General features: G+C 38.1%; 1 protein-coding gene across 1 annotated transcript in view; it reads right to left on the minus strand.

The window, feature by feature from the left end:
- The window catches only part of TRMT2B (tRNA methyltransferase 2 homolog B), a 160,343-nt gene that overhangs the window by 8,456 nt on the left and 126,373 nt on the right, over positions 1-25,514 (minus strand). Inside the window, 1 exon segment of the mRNA XM_053916914.2 lies at positions 21,449-21,738. Coding sequence (XP_053772889.1) covers positions 21,687-21,738 — 52 coding nt within the window. The 3' untranslated portion in view covers positions 21,449-21,686.

Raw genomic sequence — 25,514 nt, forward strand, 5'->3', positions numbered from 1 at the left:
GGCTCTTCTTGAGTCATTACTAGATCAAAGGTCCAAACTATGCTGGGCAGACCATCATTCCAACATCAAAAAACAACAAAAAAAAATTTAAGAGCATCTCCTCTTTTCTTCCTTTCTTCCCTGCCCTTCTAAAACTTTATTCTCCCTATCTTACATACCCCTCTGATAGATTTTCAAGGTCTCAACAGCTTGGGGAATTTAAAGCCAATTAATAACCAATTGAGAAAAAGTAACCACAGTAGATCAGGGAGAGCAGAGACCATGTACTGCCTTTCATTTTCAAGAATTGTTTTCTCCTAAATACTTTGTAGGTCCTTAACATTAAAACCTATATTGTTCAGAACTTAGAGTTTTGATTCAAGCACTCTTCCAATAATCCATTTTAAATAAAAAAACAATTTATAGTTTTTATGTTCTCTAGGCTGGACTTTGTGTCCTGAAACTGCAGACAGAGCTAGTCAAACATGACAGAGAAGTGCAGGAGGAGTTTGGCTTTAGGTTGGAATAGTCACCTGTTTACTACTTACTGTTTCATGTTACCCTGTTTACTGATACTCCTAAGCAAGTCAAACTCAGCATTCTTGGTCAGTAGGCACATGGTGAGGAGGTAGAAAAAAGAGCTTACAGCAACCTTGCCTCCTATATTTGTGTAAAAGAGATGGTAAACCCTGTTGATCCCCCAAACTCACCAAGCTCCAAAAATGTGTTCTGAGCTACACAAAACTTAGCTATCAGAAACAGGGAGCTAAGTAATAATTGTGAAGACCCTTTGGAGTTTGAAGCCTCCATTACTTAATCAGGTTAAGAAGAATATGGAATGGAAAATATCTGCCCCTACCCCTCAAATTTGCTGTGAGCTATAAACTGCTCTAAAAGATAAAGTCAGATGAAGGAGAAGAGGAGGAGGAGGGATACTAGCTTCTTGTCCTAGCCTAGCTCTGCAAATAACTGGCTGAGCGTGTGTGTGTGTTTGTATAAATATTTAGTAAGAACTTTTTCCTTTTATTATCTATGCATGTATCATAAACATTATAGGATATTGTTTTTGTTCTTATATTTTACATAAATGTAATTATACAGAATTTAATGTAACTTTTTACCTCAATAATATGCTTTTGATACCTTTTACTCTAGTTTTATGTTGCTAGATGTAATTATAATTCATTTTTATGTAATTCCATCAGATGTATACACCATAATTTATATATTCATTCTGTTTATGGTAATTTAGTTGCTTTCCAGTTTTTACTATCACAAAGAAAACTTTCATGGACATTTGTACATGCATGTGTATCCTTGTGCACACATGGCAGTTCCTCTTGATAAAGATCCACAACTGGAATTACTTCATCATAGGATATGCATAAGTTCAGCTTTACTAGATACTGCCAAATAGTTTTCCAAATACTTGTACCAATTTGCACTACCACAAAGAGTTGATGAAAGTTCCAGTTGATCTATGTCTTCATCAATACATGGTATTGTTGGTCCTTTTCCATTTTAGCCACTCTGATGGGAGTATGGTAGTATCTTGTACTTTTAGTTTGAATTTCTAGTGAGTTTGAGTTTGAATTTCTAGTGAGTCTAGTTAGTTTGAATTTCTGATGACTAGTGAGATGGAGCACATTTCATAGGATTATCATCTGATATGCTTTCTTAAAGCAGATATTGACAGAGACAAGAAAGTGGGAGTGAGAGGAAGAAAATAGGGGGAAATAGCAAAAATAATATAGATGAAGCCTCTTTAAAATGGAGCTGGAGCTGCAAAAGCAGGTCAAAACAACCTTTGGAGTAGGCCTAAAGCAACACTGTATCCCACAGGGCTGTTTGCAAAGATAACAAGAAAGCATATATTATGACTGAAAATTAAAAACATTGTTTAGAATTAGTACCACTATGTTACCTTATCTGCACCACTTGAAATGCCTTCCTTCTATTGATGTATGCTTTCCCCTTCCCTTTCTCATAAATACCTATTGCCTTTGTCTTCAAACAGGAACATCATTTGGCCTTCTGCCTCCTAAATGCTTGAATCAGTGCTTCCAGAATAGGTTTATTTTTGAATCTCAAATGCTTGCTGCCTCTCATTTTGGCCTTTTATTTTTAGGTTATTATGACTAAGAAATGGGAATAGGAAGTAAACACTGTACAAAGGAAAGCCTAAGGACATTAAATGAAACTTTCTGAGCAGACCAGTTTTTCTGCAGACTAGTAAGGTATACAGAGATTCAGGAGTCTCTTAAGTGCAGCAGCTACAGGTGCTATAAACATGCATGTAAAAGTGTACATAAAACATGTTTGAAGTCCAATCACAAAAAACTCTTGGCAGCAACCTGTGTCCCACCTCTCCTTTCCACAAAAGTAGCAGCTCCAGCTGCTCTCTTTCATCTCTCATCAGGTTAGGTTCCCAGCTGGCTGTTAATGCCATTGTCTCAAAAATAATAAAACTGCCTTTGCAGATTCGAGCAAGAAACCCATATGATGCTAATGTTAAAGAGCAAAGAATGGTAAACATTCTTATCCCCCTACATTTATTGAAGTATGACTGACAAAACACAGTTTTATATATTTAAAGTATACAACATGATGCTTTCAGAGACATATTTGGGGAAGTGGTTCGTATAATAAAGTTAATATCTATCACCTTATACAGTCACTTTTTTAATTTTTATTTTTAAAATATTTTTATCATTTTTTATTGCCATTGGAATGCATTTGTCTCCATTTTCTCACCACCACTTTCCCCCACTCCATGCGCTCCCTACCTTCCACCCTCAATCCTACCCCCCTTTGCTTTTGTCCATGGGTCCTTTACACATGTTCCTTGACAACCCATTCCCTTCTTACCACGTTATCTTCTTCCCCTCCCCTCACTGGTTACTGTCAGGTTGTTCTTTATTTCAATGTCTCTGGTTATATCTTGCTTGCTTGCTTGTTTTGTTAATTAAGTTCCACTTATGGGTGAGGCCATATGGTATTTGTCCCTCACCGCCTGGCTTATTTCACTTAGCATAATGCTTTCCAGTGCCACCCATGCTGTAGCAAAGGGTAGGAGCTCCTTCTTTCTTTCTGCTGCATAGTATTCCATTGTGTAAACATACCCCAGTTTTTTGATCCATTCATTTACTGATGGGTACCTAGCTTGCTTCCAGCACTTGGCTATTATAAATTGTGTGCTATGAACTTTGGAGTGCTAGGTCCTTTTGAATTAGTGTTGCTGGATTCTTGGGGGATAATCCCAGCAGTGGAATTGCTGGGCCAAAGGGCAGTTCCATTATTAGTTTTTTGAGGAAATTCTATACTGTTTCCACAGTGACTGCACCAGTTTGCACTCACACCAACAATGTACTAGGGTTCCCTTTTTGCCAAATCCTCCACAGCACTTGTTTGTTGATTTGTTTATGATGGCCATTCTCACAGGTGTAAAATGGTATCTAGTTGTGGTATTAATTTGCATCTCTCTCATGCCTAGTAATGCTGATCATCCTTTCATATGTCTCTGGGCCCTCTGTATGTCTTCCTTGGAAAAGTGTCTGTTCAGGTCCTTTGCCCATTTTTAAATTGGATTGTCTTCCTGGAGTGGAGTTGTGTGAGTTCTTTATATATTTTGGAGATCAAACCCTTCTCCAAGATATCACTGGGAAATATATTTTTGCATACAGTTGGTTCTCTTTCCATTTTGCTAGTGTTTTCTTTAGCCGTGCAGAAGCTTTTTATTTTGATCAAATCCAATTTGTTCATTCTTTCCTTTATATCCCTTGCTCTAGGGGACATATCACTGAAAATATTGGTCCATGGAATATTTGAGATTTTCCTGCCTATGTTCTCCTCTAGAACTTTTACAGTATTACAACTTATATTTACATCTTTTACCCATCTTGAGTTTATTTTTGTATATGGTGTAAGTTGGTGATCGAGTTACATTTTTTTGCATGTAGCTGTCCAGATCTCCCAATACCATTTGTTGAAGAGGCTGTTTTTGCTCCATTTTATGCTCCTACCCCCTTTGTCAAATATTAATTAACCATAGAGACTTGGGTTTATTTCTGGGCTCTGTATCCTGTTCCATTATTCAATGTGTCTGTTCGTATGCTAGTGCCAGACAGTTTTGATTACAGTGGGCTTGTAATATAGTCTGGTGTCAGGTATGGTGATCCCTCTTACTTTGTTCTTCTTTCTCAAAATTGCTGAGGCTATTCGGGGTTGTTTGTGGTTCTACACAAATTTTTGAAATGTTTGTTCTATATCTGTGAAATATGTCATTGGTATTTTAATAGGGATTGCACCGAATCTATAAATTGCTTTGGGGAGTACAGACATTTTGTTGATATTAATTCCTCCAATCCATGAACATGGTATATGCTTCCACTTATTTGTGTCTCCCTTAATTTCTTTCTTCAGTGTTTTGAAGTTTTATGACTACAGGTCCTTTACCTTCTTGGTTAGGTTTATTCCTAGGTACTTTATTTTTCTTCTTGCTATACTAAATGGAATTTTTTCCTGATTTCTGTTTCTGATATTTCATTGTTGGTATACAAAAATGCCTTTCATTTCTGAATATTGACTTTGTATCCTGCTGCTTTGCCAAATTCACTTATTAGATCGAGCAGTTTTTTGGTGGAGTCTAAAGGGTTTTCTAGGTATACTATCATGTCGTCTATAAACAATAACAGTTTTACTTCCTTCTTTCCAGTTTAGATGCTTTTTATTTCTTCTTGTCTGATCATTCTGGCTAGAACTTTCAGTACTATGTTGGATAGAAGTGGTGAAAGCAGACATCCTTGTCTTGTTCCTGATCTTAATGGGAAAGGTTTTAGTTTTTTCACATTGAATATGATGTTGGCTGTAGGTTTTTCATACATGGCTTTATTATGTTGAGGGATGCTCCCTCTACTCCCACTTTGCTGAGTGTTTTTATCATGAATGCGTGCTGTACCTCATCAAATGCTTTTTCTGCATCTATTGACGTGTCATGTGATTTTTGTCTTTTGTTTATGTGATAAATTTCATTTATTGATTTGTGAATATTGGCTATTCATCCTTGCATCTCTGGGATGAATCCCACTTGATCATGGTGTATGATCTTTTTGATGTATTGCTGAATGTTGTTAGCCAATATTTTGTTGAGGATTTTAGCATCTATGTTCATCAGCGATATTGGCCTGTAGTTTTCTTTCTTTGTTGTGTTTTTGTCTGGTTTTCAGATTACGAAGATGCTGGCCTCATAAAAAGATTTCTGGAGTCTTCCCTCTTCTGGGATTTTTTGAATAGTCTGAGAAGGATAGGGGTTAGCTGTTCTTTAAATGTTTTGTAACATTCTCCTGTGAAACCATCTAGTCCAGGGATTTTGTGTGATGGGAGTTTATTGATTACTGCTTCAATTTCACTAGCTTTTATCAGTGTTTAGGCTTTCTGCTTCTTGATTCAGTTTTGGAAGTTTATATTTCTCTAGAAAATTTTCCATTTCACCCAGGTTTTAAAATTTCTTGGCATATAGTTGTTCATAGTAATTTCTTATAATCCTTTGTATTTCTGTAGCATCAGTTGTAATTTCTCCTCTTTCATTTCTGATTTCATTTATTTGGATGCTCTCTTTTTTTTCTTGATGATTCCGGTTAAAGGCTCGCCAATTATTATTATTTTTTTTTTATCTTTTCAAAGAACCAGTTCCTGGATTTATTGATTTTTTGAATTGTTCTTTTGGCCTCTATGTCATTTAATTCTGCTCTGATCTTGAATATTTCCCTCCTTCTCCTTGCTCTGTGCTTTATTTGTTGTTGTTCCTCCAGTTCTTGTAGATGTAGGGTTAGGTTGTTTATTTGAAATCTTTTAATCTTTTTTAAGTAGGCCTGTATTGATATGAACTTCCCTCTCAAGAATGCCTTCACTGGGTCCCATAAGTTTTGGACTCATGTGTTCATTTTCATTTGTTTCCAGAAACTTTTTGATTTCTTCCTTGACCTCATTATTAACCTATGCAGTGTTTAATAGCATGCTATTTAGTCTCCATGAGTTTGAATATTTTTGAATTTTTTCATTGAAGTTGGTTTCTAATTTCAGTCTGTTGTGGTCCTAGAAAATGTTTGATATGATTTTAATTTTCTTGAATTTGTTGAGGTTTGTTTTGTGTCCTTTCATGTGGTCTATCTTTGAAAACGTTCCATGTACATTTGAAAAGAATGTATTTTGCTTCTTTGAGATGAAACATTTTACATATATCCATTAAGTCCATTTGATCTAATGTTCATTCAGTTCCACAATATCCTTGTTGATATTTTGTTTGGAAGATCTATCCATTGTTGTCAGTGGTGTGTTAAAATCCCCTATTATAAGTGTGTTGCTGTCTATATCTTTCTTTGAAGTCCTCCAAGAATTTCCTTATATATTTGGGTTCTCCTATGTTGGGTGCATATATTTTTACAATATTTATGTCTTCTTGATGGATTCTTATTGTCATGGGCTGCGTTGCCTGCCAGCTCTAAGATCTCCACCATGAGGTATTTGAGCACCACCACCAGGTACATAGGCATAACGGCACCCATCCTCTTGACCTAGTGACCCTTCCCCAGCAGCTGGTGAATGTGGCCCACTGGGAATTGAAGGCCTGTGAACAATGAGAGCAACTTGGCTTTGGCACAGGCCTTGCCTCCAGTCTTGCTGTGGCCAGGCATACTGTGTGAATTAGAGGTGTGGTGAGGAGTGCCTCAGAAGGGTCATCTCACAGCCACTTGCTGAAGTCTAACTGCTCTATAGTCACTTTTTAAAAATATATGTTCTCTATACTCAGCACCAATCAAACAACTTTCTAGAGTATCAGGCTGCATAGCAACATGGTTTAGAGTACTGCTTCTCAGACTTTCATTTGCATGTGAATCCTTTGGGGATCCTGTGAAAATGGGGATTCTGATTCAAGAGGTATGAAGTGAACTCTGAGATTTGGCATCTCTTTTTTTATGAGATGCATTGTTTCATTAATTTCCTTAACATTTTGAGGTAGATATTGGCATTCCCATTACACTGGTGAGAGAACTAGAGCTCCAAAAGTTTAAGTCATTTGTCTAAGATCATCATGGCAGAGACGCTATTCAACTCTAGGTCTATAAGACTCCAAAATCCATGCTTTTTCCACTATATATTATTTTTCTTCCTCCTGTTTGTTTTTAAGTCTATGAAATAAAGTCACTGTCATCCATAGTTGTTGCAAACTGTTGCTCACTGGCATAACCGTTCATGGAGTGCTGTTAACTGAGGACAGACTCACAGCCTCCCCTCTTAAGGAATTCTCAATAAATCAGCTCTGAGCACAAGAAGGGCAAGATTGGGAGCACAGGCAGAGAAGGGATAACAGAGACCCACGTACAACAATGTCATAAAGTAGGCATTATTGTTGAAAGCTGGTGCAGTCCAAAAGTCCCATCAGGGAAGTTAAGCAAAGAGGCAGGTGAAGAAAGAATGGGGGCAAGCAATGACAAACAAGCAAGGGAAAAGTGGTAAATGGTTAGAGAAGAGACAGTGAGTGAGAATTATCAGGCATGGAGTAGGGCTTTGTGTTGAGAGGAAAAGGTGGAGGGTACGGCAGAGATGAGACAGGGAAGAAACTTTGCCTAAAGAACAAAGAGTAAGTTGCAATTTTATCTTCATTAGACAAAGTGGAAGTTAGTCTTCTGTGATAGGTTGTTCCAACCCATTGTGTTGTGCTAAGATATTGGATTATCCTGATCATTTTCCATTAGAAATTGTAGATCCCTGGGGCCACTTTATAAGCAATGCTTAATAACGTGCCTGAGGTTTTGGAGTTTACTGTGTGCAAGGGTGAGATTCTGATTTTCCAAGAATCTCATGGGTACTACTGACCTACGGACATCTCTTTGAGTTTGGAACATGAGATATGGAGTCAGACAGACCTGCATTTATAGCCTTCTTTAGCTCTGAAATCTCCCAGAAGCTATTAATCTCCCAAAGCCTTAGTTTCCTCACCTATAAGGAGATTAAAAAAAAATTACTTACTTCATAAAGTTGTTGTGAAGGTTAAGTGAAATAATGCACATAAAACATGTTTAGCACAGTGCATGGAAAAAATAAGTAATTAATATATGTTAGCTACTGTTATCTTTCCATAAACTGGCACAATTATGATACTGTGAATACTGAGGTTCAGAATAATTATCTAGAAGCACAGCAGGAGCCTAGATTAATCAGAAAGAGACAGATAGGATCATATTTAGTCATATTTTATGTTAGGCTTATTTTGTTGTACTCTAAGTCTTTGGAAATTGATATATCATCAGTATTAGTCAAGGTCCCAGTAGGGATTCTCAAGATGGTAGCAAGAAAGGTGGGAGCGGAGTCCATTTCCCCCTGCACATCTACTGAGGAAGATAGTGAACAGCCAACAGTACCCCAGCGTTTATGAAGATAGGAGACCAAAAGCATAGAGGACACTGAAAAAACAGGTGGTAAGGGGATTGCTTCAGGACAAAAAAGGTCCCTGAGACCAGCGCAGGGACCAGGGCAACTGCAGCCCCAGGCCTATGCCCGCCAGGCCTGCTGTAGGACTCCTGGGAGAGAGCCAAGTTAATGGCTCCCTCCTTGCCAAACAAGGCTTGAGCAGCACGAAGAAACACCTGGTTGCTTGAAGTCGTAGGGAGGGGAATAAGGACGAAGTGGTAAACCCATGGAGACTGTGGGCACTGGCTGGGAGAGTTGAGAGTTGGGCCGTGTGGGGCCATGACCCGGACAGTCCCTGGTCTAGCTGCAGAGGTGGGTTGTGTGAGAGGACAGGCCTTTCTTTGTATGGAGCGGCAGGATTGAGCAGGAGGATTTTCTCAAAAAGAAAAAGACACTCAGGGTCAGTTTGGGGAATTCTCCTGAAGCAATAGCTCCAGTTTCCTCTCCACCAGGCCGACAGGTGCTCCCTCAAGGGTTTGGGGGACATTGAGACCAAATTCGAAGCACCGGGGAGTGAGTGACCTGAGGCCACAAGCACCGGGGAGAGTGCTCATCACTGAAGGCCCCACGTGCTCTCACCCATAGCCCGGAGGAGGGTGAGTGCCTGAACCTGTGGATCCCAGGGCTGCTGGAGAGCTGGGCCAGAGGCTGCCCAGTGCTGGTCTGCAACTGAGAAAAGCTGGGCTAGGCCCCCTGAGTTGGCTGCAGACAAAAAGACCAACAAAACTGGCTTGGCCAGTTTGAAGCCAGCAGGCTTGTTTTTTTTCTCCTCTTTTTTTTCTTTTAAAGTAATTCTTTATTATTATTATTATTTATTATTTTTTCTTTCATTTAACACCTTCTTCCTCTCTTTCCATCTTTCTTGTTCTACTCCTTCATTCTCTCCCTTTATGTTTCTTCTTCCTTCCGTCTTCTTTTTTTCTTTTTTAAATCCCCTCAAGTCACACAATAAAACTTGAAACTGTGAACACACCAGAGTTGTACCCAAAGAGGGGACATCTCAACAGCTGAGACAGTGAAACAAATTTCACTTTGCTACTCCAGAGAACTTGCAAGTTATTGTATATTTGTATTGTTATATTTTCATTATACTTACATCACTCATTTTATTAGTATTTTTGTATTCCTCTTCTTTCTGTTTAATCTTGGCTTGACTGGTTAATTTGCATTGTTTCACTGGTTTCCCCTTGTTCTCTCTTTCACAGTCTATTGTTAATTAACTGTCTTTCATTTCACTTGTGTGCCATTAGCACACTACTCTAGGACCTATACTCCCTATTCTAGTTATCCAGATCACATAGATTCTGTCATATGATTGTTGCTCCATTACTACTGTAAATAAGAGCTCTTCCAGAGGGCATTACAGGAACTACTATAAAGGACATATGGACAAAACCAGGGGGGAGGGTGGAGGTGGGGGAGGGAGGTGGGTTCAGCTGGGGTGGGGTGGAGGGATGGGGAGAAAAGGCGTGCAACTGTAATTGAATAACAATAAAAATTTTTTAAAAAAGAGCTCTTCCATATATTTGTAAATACTACACAGAACCCCTCTCAGATCTCAGCCCACTTCACTGTTTCCTGAACTTTATTACTAGTGTGGTTAATGTTATTCTCTCACACATTACACCTATTTTCTACCCTTTACTCTCACTTTACCTCATAATCTGACTTCCCACAAGCTCACAGCTTTCTAGATCCAACTCACACTCCTTCCACACCCCACAACAACAGCCTTATCTTCTTTCCACCCTTTATAAAAAGTGGCTAGGTGGGTGAATTATCACAGTTAACATTACACATATAAAAAGGATCTCCTATCTCCTCTCTAAGGGCTGGCACTTTAAATATTATAGCATACACTCCTGCTGCCTTAAACCATTTCACCTTCCCTCTCCAACCTATCCCAAAAAAGAGTAGGTAGAAGCCGTGAACACCAGGATACCTCCTGGAAGGGGAAACCCACCAACAAAGAAACCACCAACAGCTAAGAACAGAAGAAGGCGAAGGAGGGAGTGGAAGCCACACTAACTCAACTCAGGACGTATCTGGAAATACAACTAAATAGTGGATAAATTACTGAGAACAAACAACATAACAAGAGCAAGAGAAAAGCCTCAAAACCTTGTATACATGGAAGAACCAGCTCCAACACAACCTGCCCACACCTGCACAACAGAAAACAAGAGGTTGGGGACAGACTGACCCTGAGATAACCACCTGGTGAGAAGGACCCACCAAAGAAAGACCCAAAACCAACCAAAAACCAAAGACAAACACAGAGCCAACATAAACCACAGCCAAAGATCAGTAAGCTTGGGAGATCGAGGAGACTGTACCACTGAATCTCACAGGTATTCTACCACAGAAGTTCACACCATAAATCGAGGGGGTCAGAATAGAACAACTTAAGAGACAGAGGCTAATGGGAAGAGTCTCACAAACAATGGGAAGACAAAGAAACAATCCCCCAAATGAAAGGAAAGGAGAAAGTCTCACAAACAATGCTAAATGAAAAAGAGGCAAGTAAAATATCAGGTACTGAGTTCAAAGCATTGTTTATAAGGAAGCTTAATGAGATCAGAGAAAATTACCAAAAACTACAGGGAAGCTGCAATGAACTCACTGCAAACTATATCAACATGAAAAGGGAAATAGAAATTATCAACCAGGGCCAAGAGGAAATGAAGAATGCAATTTCTGAACTGAAGAACACAATAGAAGGAATCAAAAGCAGGCTCAATGAAGCAGAGGATCGGATCAGCAAGCTGGAGGACCAGGTAGAAAAACACATCCAGAAGAGCAAGAAAAGGAAAAGACGCTCAGAAAGAATGAAGATGGGTTACGGGAAATGCAGGACATGAAATGCAATAATATCCAGATAATAGGAATACCAGAAGGAGAAGAAGAAGAGCAAGGGATAGAAAACCTGTTTGAAAAGGTAATAATGGAAAATTTCCCTAATTTGATGAGAGAAAAAGTCACACAAATCCAGGAAACACAGAGAATCCCAATCAAGAGGAACCCAAACAGGCCCACTGCAAGACACATCATAATTAAAATGGCAAAATTCCAAGACAAAGAGAGAATCTTAAAGGCAGCAAGGGAGAAACAGGAAGTAACATACAAGGGAGCCCCGATAATGTAAGCAGTTGATTTCTCAATGGAAACACTCCAGGCCAGAAGAGAATGGCAAAAAATATTCCAAGTAATGAGAACCAGAGGCCTGCAACCAAGGCTACTTTACCCAGCAAGGCTCTCAATCAAGATAGAAGGGCAAATAAACAGTTTCCCAGACAAAAGACGTCTAAAAGAATATACTTCCACCAAATCAGCTCTGCAAGAGATGCTAAATGAACTGCTTTAAGGAAAGGAAGGAAAAGAGAGAGAGAGAGAGAGAGGAACACAGGTAGGAAAAAATGGCAAAGAACAAGTACCTATCAATAACAAACATAAATGTAAATGGATTAAATGCTCCAATCAAAAGACATAGAACAGCTGACTGAATAAGAAAGCATGACCCACACATATGCAGACTTCAAGAGACCCACCTCAGGACAAAACACCTACACAGACTGAAAGTGAAGGGTTGGAAACAAATTTTCCAATCAAACGGACAGGAAAAAAAAAAGCAGGGGTAGCAATACTCATATCAGACGAAACAGACTTCAAAATAAGGACCATAAAGAGAGAACCAGAAGGTCACTTCATAATACTCAGAGGAAGAATCCACCAAGAAGTCATAAACATTGTCAATATATATGTACCCAACATAGGAGCACCCCCATAAAGACAATCTTGGGGGACTTCAAGAAATATGTTGACAACATAATTACAGTAGGGGATTTTAAAACCCCACTGTCAAAGATGGGCAAATCTTCAAAACAAAGTATCAACAAAGATACTGTAGCGTTGAACAACACCCTAGATGAAATGGATTTAACTGATATATATATAGAGACTTTCATCACAAGAAGCAAAATACACATTCTTTTCAAATGCACATGAACATTTTCAAACAAGGACTACATGATAGGACACAAAACAAGCCTCAACAAGTTCAAGAAAATTGAAATCATATCAAGCATTTTCTCTGATCACAAGGGACTCAAACAAGACACAAATCTCAAGGAAAAAACCACAAAACACTAAAAAATATGGAGATTGAATAGCATGCTATTAAACAATGAATGGGTGAAGAATGAGATTAGGGAAGAAATCAGAAAGTTTCTGGAAACAAACAAAAATGAACTCACAACAATCAAAAACCTATGGGACACAGCAAAGGCAGTCCTGAGAGGGAAGTTCATACCAATACAGGCCTACCCCCCCAAAATAGAAATATTTCAAATCAACACCCTAATCCTACACCTACAAGAACTCGAGAAACAACAGCAAAGAAAACCCAGAGGAAGTACAAGGAAGGAAATAACCAAGATCAGAGCAGAATTAAATGACATAGATACTAAAAGCACAATTGTAAGGATCAATGAATTCAGGAGCTAGTTCCTTGAAAAATAAACAAAATCAATAAACGTTTAAGCAGGCTCATCAAGAAAAAAAGAGAGGGGACCCAAATAAAGACAAAAAAAATGAAAGAGGAGAGATTACAACTGATACTACAGAAATACAAATGATTGTAAGAAATTACTACAAAGATCTGCATGGCAAGAAATTTGAAAACCTAGATGAAATGGAAAATTTCTAGAAAATATATAATCTTTCAAAACTGAATGAAGAAGAAGCAGAAAGCCTGAACAGACCAAAAACAGCACACAAAATTGAAGCAGTAATCAAAAAATCCTGACACACAAAACTGCTGGACCAGACAGTTTCACAGGAGAATTCTACAGAGCATTTAAAGGAGAGCTAACCCCTATCCTTCACAGATTATTTCAAAAAATTCAAGAAGATGGAAGATTCCCACTCTTTTTATGAAGCCAGATAATCCCAAAAGCAGATAAAGACATAACAAAGAAACAAAACTTCAGGTCAATATCACTGAAGAACATAGATGCTAAAATCCTCAACAAAATATTGGGAAACCTCATCCAGCTATACGTTAAAAACATTATACAACATGATCAAGTTAGATTAATCCCAGGGATGCAAGGACGGTACAATATTCGCAAATCAATAAACATAACACAGCACATAAACAAAAGCAAAGACAAAAACCACATGATCATATCAACAGATGCGGAGAAAGCATATGATAAGGTACAGTACCCATTTATGATAAAAGTACCTAGCAAAGTTGGAATACAGCAATCATTCTTCAACATAATAAAGGCCATATATGAGAGACCTACAGCGAACACCACGCAAATGGACAAAAACTTAGAGCTTTCCCAGTAAGATCAGGAACAAGACAAGGATGCCCTCTCTCACCACTCCTATTCAACATAGTATTGGAAGTCCTAGCCACAGCAATTAGACAAGAAAAAGAAATAAAAGGCATCCAAATTGGAAAGGAGGAAATGAAACTGTCACTGTTTGCAGATGACATCATAGTGTACATGGAAAATCCTATAGACTCCACCAAAAAACTACTCGACGTAATAAGTGAATTTGGCAAAACAGCTGGATACAAAGTCAATACTCAGAAATCAAAGGCATTCCTGTACACCAACAATGAAACTGCAGAAACAGAAATCAGGAAAAAAATCCCATTTGATATAGCAACAAGAAAAATAAAGTACCTAGGCATAAACCTAACCAAGGAGGTAAAAGACCTGTACTCAGAAAACTACACAACACTGAAGAAAGAAATTAAGGAAGACACAAACAAATGGAAGCATGTACCATGCTCATGGATTGGAAGAATTAACATTATCAAAATGGCCATACTACACAAAGCGATTTATAGATTCAATGCAACCCCTATTAGAGTACCCATGACATATTTCACAGATATAGAACAAACATTTCAGAAATTCATATGGAACCATAAACGACCCCGAAGAGCTGCAGCAATTTTGAGAAAGAAGAACAATGCAGGAGGGATCACAATACCTGATATCAAACTGTATTACAAGGCCACTGTAATCAAAACAGCCTGGTACTGGCATAAAAACAGGCACATAGACCAATAGAACAGAACAGAGAGCCCAGAAATAAACTCAAGTCTTTACGGTCAATTAATATTTGACAAAGGAGGCAGGAGCATAAAATGGAGCAAAAACAGCCTCTTCAGCAGATGGTGTTGGGAGATCTGGACAGCTACATGCAAAAAAATGAAACTCGAACACCACCTTACACCATACACAAAAATAAATTCAAGGTGGATAACAGATTTAAGTATAAGTTGTAACACCATAAAAATCCTAGAGGAAAACATTGGCAGGTAAATCCTCACAGACATGTCCCCTAAAGCAAAGGACATAAAGGAAAGAATAAGCAAATGGGATCTCATTTAAAAAGCTTGTGCATGGCTAAAGAAAACAGCATTACAATGAAAAGAGAAACAACAGTGTGGGAAAACATATTTGCCAATGATACCTCAGACAAGTGTCTGATCTCCAAAATATATAAAGAACTCACGCAACTCCTATCCAGGAAGACAAACAACCCAATTAAAAAATGGGCAAAGGACTTGAACAGACACTTCTCCAAAGAAGACTTACAGAGGGCCCAAAACATATGAAAAGATTCTCAGCATCACCAGCCATCAGAGAGATGCAAATTAAAACCACTATGAGGTACTATCTCACACCAGTGAGAGTGGCCAACATAAACAAATCCACAAACAAATGTTGGCGAGGATGCGGAGCAAAGGGAACCCTAGTGCACTGTTGGTGGGAATGCAGACTGGTGAGGCCACTGTGGAAAACAGTATGGAATTTCATCAGGAAACTAAAAATGGAACTGCCCTTTGACCCAGCAATTGCACTGCTGGGATTATACCCTAAGAGCCCTGAAACACCAGTCCAAAAGAACCTATGCACCCCAATGTTCATAGCAGCACAATTTACAATAGCCAAGTACTGGAAGCAACCTAACTGCCCATCAGCAAATGAGGGATCAAAAATGTGTGGTACATTTACGCAATGGAATTCTACACAGCAGAGAGAAAGAAGGAGCTCCTACCCTTTGCAACAGCATGGATGGAACTAGAGAGTATTATGCTAAGTGAAATAAGCCAGGTGGTGAGGGACAAATACCATATGATCTCACCTTTAACTGGAACATAATTAACAAAAGAAAAAAACAAACAAAACATAACCAGAGACAATGAAATTAAGAACAATGTAACAATAGCCAGAGGGGAGTGGGGAGCGGACAGTGGGGAGAGGGGTTTACAGGAACTACTATAAAGGACACAGGGACAAAATCAAGGGGTAGGGTAGAGGTGGGGGAGGGAGGTGGCATTGTCTGGGGTGGGGTGGAGGGATGTGGAGAAAGTGCAGACAACCGTAATTGAACTACAATAAAATAATTGAAAAAAAGTAAAAACAAAGGTCCCTGTAGGAATCAGATTGTACATTCAAGTTAGCATAATTAGTGGAAAGTTTATCAAAAGGACTATCTATAAAGTCTGTGTATGGGCAAACCAAGAGGAATAGAGGTAAAGTAACTTGGCTGTTACCACCTCTGTGACAAAAAGGAAGAGAAGAGGGGACAAATATGTGAAAAGGAAAAATGTGTCCTCTTTTGAAGACCTATGACCTTTAATTCAGGGACAGTAACCAGCCTGAGATGATCCTGTGAGGCAGAAGCCAGAAATAAACACCATGGCCTCAGTTCCTTCCTTCTGTTTGAAGTCTGTCTAGGCATCTCCACTACCCAAACCCTACCAAAAGCCTAGAAGGGAAGGGAACTGACTGATGTGATCCATATGGGTTAGCTTTCTGGAGCACAGAGCATGCAGTAAAAGGGTGGACAATGGATCTGGAGAGGTAAGCAGAAAATATCTGGTATACAATCTATGATACATATAATCAACCAAAATACTATCCAAACCAAGGCACTGTATTCCTCTGACCAAGCCAAGAGAGAACAGACTATCTTTCTGAACAAAGCTCGTCAACCAGTTTCTCATGAAAGGAGCATAAATAACTTCCAGGTTATCTCCCTTTTGCATGCCATACAATCATACAAAACTCAAATAGCTAAAAGTGAATTAATCTTCCTCTACTGCCACAATTCAATTTTCTCATCTCCATCAACAGTAGCCTTTAATGTGGAAGTCTCACAGCCTGAAATATTCTCCCATCTCCTCTCAGCATATTTAAATCTTACCTATCCTTGGAATCTCTGGAAAAGAGAAGAAAGACTGTGAGGCTGAAAAAGTATATGAAGAAGTAGTGGCTGAAAGCTTCCCAAAGGTGAAAATGTTGAGATTGGTTGACAATGATAAGTTACTTATGTATAATTTAATAATTAGAGCAACCACTAAAAAAAATCTATACCAAAAATACTCATAACCTATATGGATAAACCAAAATAGAATTCTTTAAAAAATGTTCAAGACTTCTGGTCAAGATGGAGAAGTGGTAGACACACTTCACCTCCTCACACAACCACAGAGAGATTTGCAACTAAATCTCAAAACAGATAACACCCAGAACTGTCAGAAAACCAAACCATATGGAAGCCCAACAACCAAGGATTTAAAGAAGCCATCCAGATGGGTAGGAGAGGCAGACTCGCTTAAATGGGCATAGAGGGCAGGAGATGCAGTGTGGCATGGAGAGGTGGCAGTGGTGGTGGAAAGGGTGGTCCCACATTCATGTGTAGTGGATAAAAACTGGGAGGGGTACCTTGGGAATAAGCAATCCCAGCCCCAGTCCAGACTGCACAGCCTAGGGTTCTAGCACTGGGAAGATAAATCCCCATAACTACTGGCTGTAAAAACCAGTGGTGGTTGGAGCAGCAGAAAAAACTGCTGGATTTTCAGGAGACTCTGCTTAAAGGGACTACACAGTCTTAGAGTGTATACAAACTCACCCACTCTGGGATTCACCAACAGGGCAACAGCTGAAAGGGTGCCAGTTGCATATGGGGAGTGGGTGAAGTGACTGGAAATGGAGCAAGTGCAGGGCAAAGTTCCAGAAGCTGAGCAGCAGCACTGTCCATCTCTGAGACCTCCCACCAAACAGAGTCACAAAGAAGCGAAGCAGGTAGTCCCGCCCTGACAATTACCTAAGGTTCCTCCCCACAATATTTACAGGTGCCTTTTCTACAATAGCCCATGCTACTGAGACAGGGAGTCAAAGCAGCTTTACCTAATATACAGAAGCAAACACAGGGAAGCTGCCAAATTGAGGAGACAAAGATATATGGCCTAAATGAAAAAAACAGAGCAATGCCCAGAAAAAGAACTAAATGAAATGAGATAACCAACGTATCAGATGCAGAGTTCAAATGCTGGTTAATAGGCAGCTCAAGGAACTCACTGAGTACAGTAAAAACATAAAGGAAGAAATGAAGGACACACCTCCTTCACTAAGTGAAATAAAGAAAAATCTGTAGGGAACCAACAGTGAAGGGGAGGAAGATGGGAACAAATCAATGATTTGGAATATAAGGAAAAGATAAGCATTCAAACAGAACAGCAAGAAGAAACAAGAATTAAAAAAAAAAACCCAAAAAACAAAAACCCAACCTTGAGAATAGTTTAAGAAGCCTCTGGGACATCTTCAAATGTACCAATATCTGAATCATAAGGATGCCAGAAGAAGAGGAAGAGCAAGAAATTTACAACTTATTGCAAAAAATAACAAAAGAGAACTTCCTTAATTTGGTGAAGGAAATAGCCATACAAGTCCACAAAGCACAGAGAGTCCCAAACAAGTTGCATGCAGAGGACCACACCAAAACACATCATGATTAAAATTCCAAAGGTTAAGTTAAAGAGAGAATCCTCAAAGCAGCAAGAGAAAAGCAGAGAGTTACCTACGAAGGAGTTCCCATAAGACTATCAGCTGATATCTCAAAAGAAACTTTTCAGGCAAGAAGATACTGGCAAGAAGTATTCAAAGTGATGAAAAGCAAGGACCTAGAGCCTAGATTACTTTATCCAACAAAGCTATCATTTAGAATGGAGGGGAAGATAAAGTGCTTCCCAAACAATAAAGTTAAAGGAGTTCATCATCACCAAGCCGCTCTTACATGAAATGTTAAAGGGACTTATCTAAGGAAAAGAAGATCAAAGCTACAAGCATTAAAATGGCAACAAATTCACAACTATCAACAACTGAATCTAGAAAAAAAAAAACACCCCAAAACTAAGCAAGCAACCAGAACAGGAACAGGATCATAGATATGGAGATCATTTGGAGGGTTATCAGCTGGGAGGGGGAAAGGGGAGAATGGTGGAAAACGTACAAGGATTAAGAAGCATAATTGGTAGGTACAAAATAGACAGGGCAAAGTTAAGAATAGTATAGGAAATGGAGAATCCAACGCACTTATATGCATGACCCATGGGCATGAACTAAGAGGGGAGGCTGGAGGAAAAAGGGTACTGGGCAGAGGAGGGCAAAGGGGGAAAATTGGGACAATTGTAATAGCATAATCAATAAAATATATATTTTTTAAAAAAGGTTCAGGTACGACCCAGCAAGGCAGGAAAAATGAAGAAGAGAAACCACAACAGAGGGACTTCTTAAACTGAAACAAAATGGTGCTAAATAATAACAGGAAAACATATTAAAGAATTAAGCCTATTGGTAAAGTAAATATAGAACTAAATTCAGAAGTATTTAAAGTTGTAAAGGTGATGGGTTGATCAATTGTAAAGCTAGTATGTACGAAGTTTAAAAGACAAAAACAGTAAAAATAAATATAACTATAATTATTTGTTAATAAATACATGACATAAAAAGATGTAAATTGTGACAATGAAAAAATAAATTGAAGGGGTGGAGGAGAGTAAAAATGCAGAGCTGTAGAATGTGTTCAAACATGTTACCAACTTAAAATAGATTGTTGTATACAAGTTGTTTCATATAAGCCCTGTCATAAGCATAAAAATCTCTAGTAGATACAAAAAAGAGAAAGAGAAAGAACTCTAAGCATATCGATACAGAAAACCATCAAATCACAAAGGCATAAAGTAAGAGATGATTAAAGAAACAGAGGAATTAGAAATCAGCCAGAAAAAAAACTTAACAAAATGGAAATAAGCATACCCATCAATGACGAATATAAATGTAAATGGACTAAATTTTCATTTTTCTTTTTTTAATCATTTTTTATAATGTTCAAATACAGTTGTCTCCATTTTCCCACCTCCACTCTCCCCCACCCTACCCACCCTCACCTCCCACCCTCAAATCTACCCCCCTTTGGCTTTGTCCATGAGTCCTTTATACATGTTCATTGATGACCCTTTCTCCTTTCCACCATTATTTCCATCCCCCCTCCCCTGTGGTTACTATCACTTTTTTCTTTATTTCAATGTCTCTGATTATATTTTGCTTGCCTGTTTGTTTTGTTAATTAGGTTCCACTTATAGGTGAGATTATATGGTATTTCTCTTTCAACACCTAGCTTACTGCACTTAGCATAATGCTCTCCAGTTCCATCCATGCTGCCATGAAGCGAAGGAGATCCTTCTTTCTTTCTGCTGCATAGTATTCCATTGTGGAAAAGTATCACAGTTTTTTAACCCACTCTTATACTGATGGGCACCTAGGCTGCTTGGTTCCCTTTTCATTTTGCTGATGTTTTCTTCCAATTCCATGAACACAGTATATGCTTCCATTTATGTGTCTTCCTTATTTTCTTTCTTCAGTGTTCTATAGTTTTCCATGTACAGGTTTTTTCCTCCTTCATTAAGTTTATTATTAGGTACTTTATTTTTCTTGTTACTATAGTAAATGTGATTCTATCCTAGTTTGTTTCCAATATTTCATTGTTGGTGTACAAAAAAACCCTTCGATTTCTGAATATCGACTATGTATCCTGCTGTTTTGCCAAATTCACTTATTAGGTCGAGTAGTTTTCTGATGGGGTCTATGTGATTTTCTACATATACTGTCATGTCATCTGCAAACAATGACAGTTTTATTTCCTCTTTTCTGATTTGGATGCTTTTTATTTCTTTTTCTGGCCTGATCACTGTGGCTAGAACTTCCACTACTATGTTGAATAGAAGTTGTGAAAGTGGACACCCTTGTCTCATTCCTGATCTTAAGAGGAAAGCTTATAGATTTTCCCATTGAGTATGATGTTGTCTGTAGGTTTCTTGTATATGGCCTTTATTATGCTGAGGAATGCTCCTTCTATTCCCACTTTGCTGAGTGTTTTTACCATGAATGGGTTCTGTACCTTATCAAATGCTTTTTCTGTATCTATTGATATAATCATGTGATTTTCATAAGTATATTTTATTGATTGTGTTATTACTATTGTTCCATTTTTCTCCCCTTAACTCCTCTGCCTGGTACCCCCATTCCCTCCAGCATTCCCCCCTCTTTAGTTCATGTCAATGAGTCATACATATAAGTTATTTGGCCTCTCCATTTCCGATGCTATTTTTAACCTCCTCTTGTCTATTGTGTGCCTACCATTTATGTTTGTTATTCCCTCTATCTTTTCCCCCATATCCCCCTCCCCCTCCCTAGTGATAACCCTCCATGTGATCTCCATTTCTGTGATTCTGTTCCTGTTCTAGTTGTTTGCTTAGTTTGTTTTTGTTTTTTAGGTTCAGTTGTTGATAGTTGTGAATTTGTTGTCATTTTGCTGTTCATAGTTTTGATCTACTTTTTCTTAGATAAGTCCATTTAACATTTCATATAATAAGGGTTTGGGCCCTGGCTAATGTGGTTCAGTGGATTGAGTGCCAGCCTGGAAACCAAAGGGTCACTACTTCAATTCCCAGTCAGGGCACATGCCTTGGTTGTAAGCCAGGTCCCCAGTAGGGGGCACATGAGTGGCAAGTAAACATTGATGTTTATCTCCCTCTCTTTCTCCCTCCCATTCCCTCTCTCTAAAAATAAATAAATAAAGTCTTTTTCAAAAAGGGCTTGGTGATGATGAACTTCTTTAAGCTTACCTTATTTGGGAAGCACTTTTTCTGCCCTTCCATTCTAAATGATAGCTTTGCTGGATAAAGCAATCTTGGATGTAGGTCCTTGCCTTTCATGACTTTGAATACTTCTTTCCAGCCCCTTCTTGCATGTAAGGTTTCTTTGGAGAAATAAGGTGATAGTCTTATGGAAACTCCTTTGTAGGTAACTCTCTGCTTTTCTCTTCCTGCTTTGAAGATTCTCTCATCTTTAATCTTGGGTAATTTAGTTATGATGTGTCTTGGTGTGTTGCTCCTTGGATCCAACTTCTTTGGGGCTATTTCCAAAATAGTTTGGAAAGGTCAGTAAATAAAGAGATGGCACCAGCCCTCAACTAAAAACAGAAAACCCTGGGGAATAAAAGGACTCTGATTTCCAGAGTTACAACATTATATTCAAACGTTAGTTTCCAATAAAAAATCAGAATACATACAAAGAAACAGGAAAGTATGGTTCATTTTCAGGGAAAAAAAAAAAACTGATGAAAGTTGTCTGTAAGCAAGCCCAGACAAGAAGTTCATTAGACAAAGATTTTAAATTAATTACCTTAAATATGCTCAAAGAGTAAAGGAAATTGCCCTGGCTGGTGTGGCTCAGTGGAATGAGTGCCAGCCTGTGAAACAAAGGGTTGCCTGTTCGATTCCCAGTCTAGGTCACATGTCTGGTTTGTGAGCCAGGTCCCCAGTGGGGGTGGGGGCCCATGAGAGGCAACCACACATTGGGAGAAACATTAATGTTTCTCTCCCTCTCTTTCTCCCTCCCTTCCCCTCTCTAAAAATAAATAAATAAATAAAAGAGAGAGCTAAAGAGATATAATTATAACCAAGTAGAAATTCTTCTAGACCTGGAACTTAGTGCTCACTTCCATAGCACATATACTAAAATCACTAGAATGGGCGAAAAAAATCCACTAGATTTGAATAGGCAGAAGTATCAACAAACTTGAAGATAAGACCATTGAAATTGTCAAGTCTGAAGAGCAGGAAGAAAAATGAATTAAGAATAGTGAACAGAGTCTAAGGGACTGGTGGGACAACATCAAGCAAACTAACATGCACATTATAGAAATACCAGATGAAGTAGGAAGTAGGGGGAAGTAGGAAGTAGGGGACAGAAAGAATATTTAATAAAATAATGGCTGAAAGATTCCCCAAATTTGATGCGAAAAGATGAATCTACATATCCAATTATCTCAACATGTTCCAGATATGATCAAATCAGACCATTGAGACATAATGTGTCAAACAGTCAAAAGCCAATAGTAAAGAGAAAATCTTAAAAGCAGCAAGAGAGAAGTGACACATCATATATTAGAGATCCTCAATAAGATAATCAGCTAATTCTCATCAGAAACCTGGCAGGCTAGAAGGCAGTGAGATGATATACTTAAGATGTCGAAAGAAAACAAAACTGTTATCCAAGAATTGTATATCTGGCATAACTGTCCTTCAAAAATGGAGTAATTAAGACATTCCCCATTATCCAGGATGGTGGCAGAGTAGGTGGAAGCTACACTAGCTTCCTCCTATGGACCAAGCTAAAATTACAACTAAATTAAAGAAAAATCATCCTGAATAACCGACTGACACTAGCTGAAGAGGACAGATGGAAGAAACCACTTTTGAGTAATGGAATACACTTGGCCATGAAAAAGAAGGAACTCTTACCCTTTGCAACAGCATGAATGGACCTGGAGAGCATTATACTAAATAAAATAGGCCAGTCAGAGGAAGACAAGTACCATATGATTTCACTCATATGTGGAATCTAATGAACAAAATCAACTACGAAACAAAATAGAAACAGACTCATATACAAAGAACAGACTGACAGCTGTCAGATGGGAGGGAAGTGGTGGGCCTGGGTGAAAAAAGTGAAGGGATATAGTAAATAAAACCTCATTGACACAGACAACAATATAGTGATTACCAGAGAGAAAGGTGGGTGTGGGGAGGTAGGAGAGTGTATAGGGGGAGATCAATGATGATGGAAGGAGACTTGACTTGGGGTGATGAACACACAACACAATAGATAAATTGTATATTAAAGAATTATTCATTAGAAACATGTAATTTTATTAACCAATGTCACTCCAATAAATTCTAATAAAGAAAAAAGAAAATTATGAACCATAAAAACAAAAGAAATCTGATGGTCCATAGTTATGGTGTTAGACATTGGGTGTCAAAATTAAAAGAAAATTTTGTCATGGAAGAAAAAAAGACATTCCCGAATAAACTGAAGTTGAGGGAACTCCTTACCAGTAGACCTGCCCTACAGGAAATGCCAAAGGGCATCCTTCAAGTTGAAAAAGAAAGGACACTACATCGTAACTTGAAGCCACACAAAGAAATAAAGATTTCTCGTACAGGTAACTACATATATAAACATAAAAGCCAGTATTATTGCATTTTGGTTTTGTAAGCTTATTTTTATTTCCTATGTGATTTAAAAGTAAATGAATACAAAATTAATTTATATTATGAGGCACGTGATATACAAAGATATCAGTTGTGACAAAAATTGGGGGTAGAGCTCTAAAGGAGAATTTTTGTATACTATTGAAGCTACATTGGTATCAATTTTAACTAGATTGTTACAAATTTAGGATGCTAATTGTACTCTCTTTGGCTACCACTAGGAAAATATTTTACAAAGAAAAAAACCCACAGTGTCTAGGGATGCATATTTAGGTGATAAAAACCATACAGAAAGACAAGGAAGTGACTACTTGTGTTTCTTGATTTTTTTTAAATGTCAAGATAATGGTTACTTTTGTGAGGAAGGAGGGGACTGTGATTTGGATGGGACACATGGAGATACAATTGGTGTGCTGACAAAGTTCTATATTTGACCTGGGTGGGGGTTATTAGGGTGTTCTTTTTATAATAACTCTTTAGCAAAATTTGTTTTGTGTAGTTTTCTATATCTTTCACTAAAAAGCTGTTAAAAATAACAGGGATGGAAAATGGAAAGGGAAATCTGGGTCAGGGAAGGTTTCTTTAAGGAGGTGACCAGAATATGAGAATTGAAAGATGAGAAAAAACCATTGTAGTGGAAGGATGGGAAGAGAGCATTTCAGGGAGAGAACAGAAAGTAAGATGTAAGAAGTAGTATAGAAGGAAGTCTTGATATAACAATATGTACAGTAGGTCCTGAAATAATGTCAACAATTGTTTTGAAATGTTTATTTTTCAATAACTGTTGACATTCAATATTATTAGTTTCAGGTATACAGCATAATGATTAGACATTTATATAAATTATGAAGCAATTCCCCTCCATAATTCTAGTACCCACCTGATTCCATATATAATTATTATGATTATTGAACATATTTCCAATGCTATATTTTATATCCCTTTGACTATTTTTGTAACTGCTAATTTGTACTTAATCACCGCACATTTTTCACCCAGTCCCCCCACCCCACTCTCATCTGGCAACCATCTCTGTATCTGAGTATTTTTGTTTTGTTTATTCATTTATTTTGTTTTTCACCTTCCACACATAAGTGAAATCATATGGTACTTGTGGTTCTCTCTCTAACTTGTTTCATTTAGTATAATACCTTCTAGATTCATTCATGTTGTCCAAATAGTAAGATTTCATTCTTTCTTATGGCTGAGTAATATTCCATTGAATATATGTGGCACATCTTTATTTATTCATCTAATAATGGACACTTAGGTTGCTTCCATATTTTGCCTATTATAAATAATGCTGCAATGAACATAGGGATACATCTATTTTTAACTTTATTGTTATTGTTGACATTATTACAGATGACCTCATTTCCCCTCGTTTTGCCCACCTCCACTCAGTCCCCATCCTTCCTTCCCTATGGTGGTCTGTGTCTGTGGTTATTTATATACGTTCTTTGACTAATTCTTCTGCCTCATTTTATGCAGTCCACCCCTCCTCTCTCTCTTATGATAGCTGTCAGTCTGCTCCATATATCAATGCCTCTGCTACTAACCAGTATATCACTTTATTTTGTTCATTAGATTCCACATTTAAGTGACATCGTACAGCATTTATATTCTCTGATAA

The sequence above is a fragment of the Desmodus rotundus genome, chromosome X (assembly GCF_022682495.2).
Source record: "Desmodus rotundus isolate HL8 chromosome X, HLdesRot8A.1, whole genome shotgun sequence".
Lineage (NCBI taxonomy): Eukaryota > Metazoa > Chordata > Mammalia > Chiroptera > Phyllostomidae > Desmodus > Desmodus rotundus.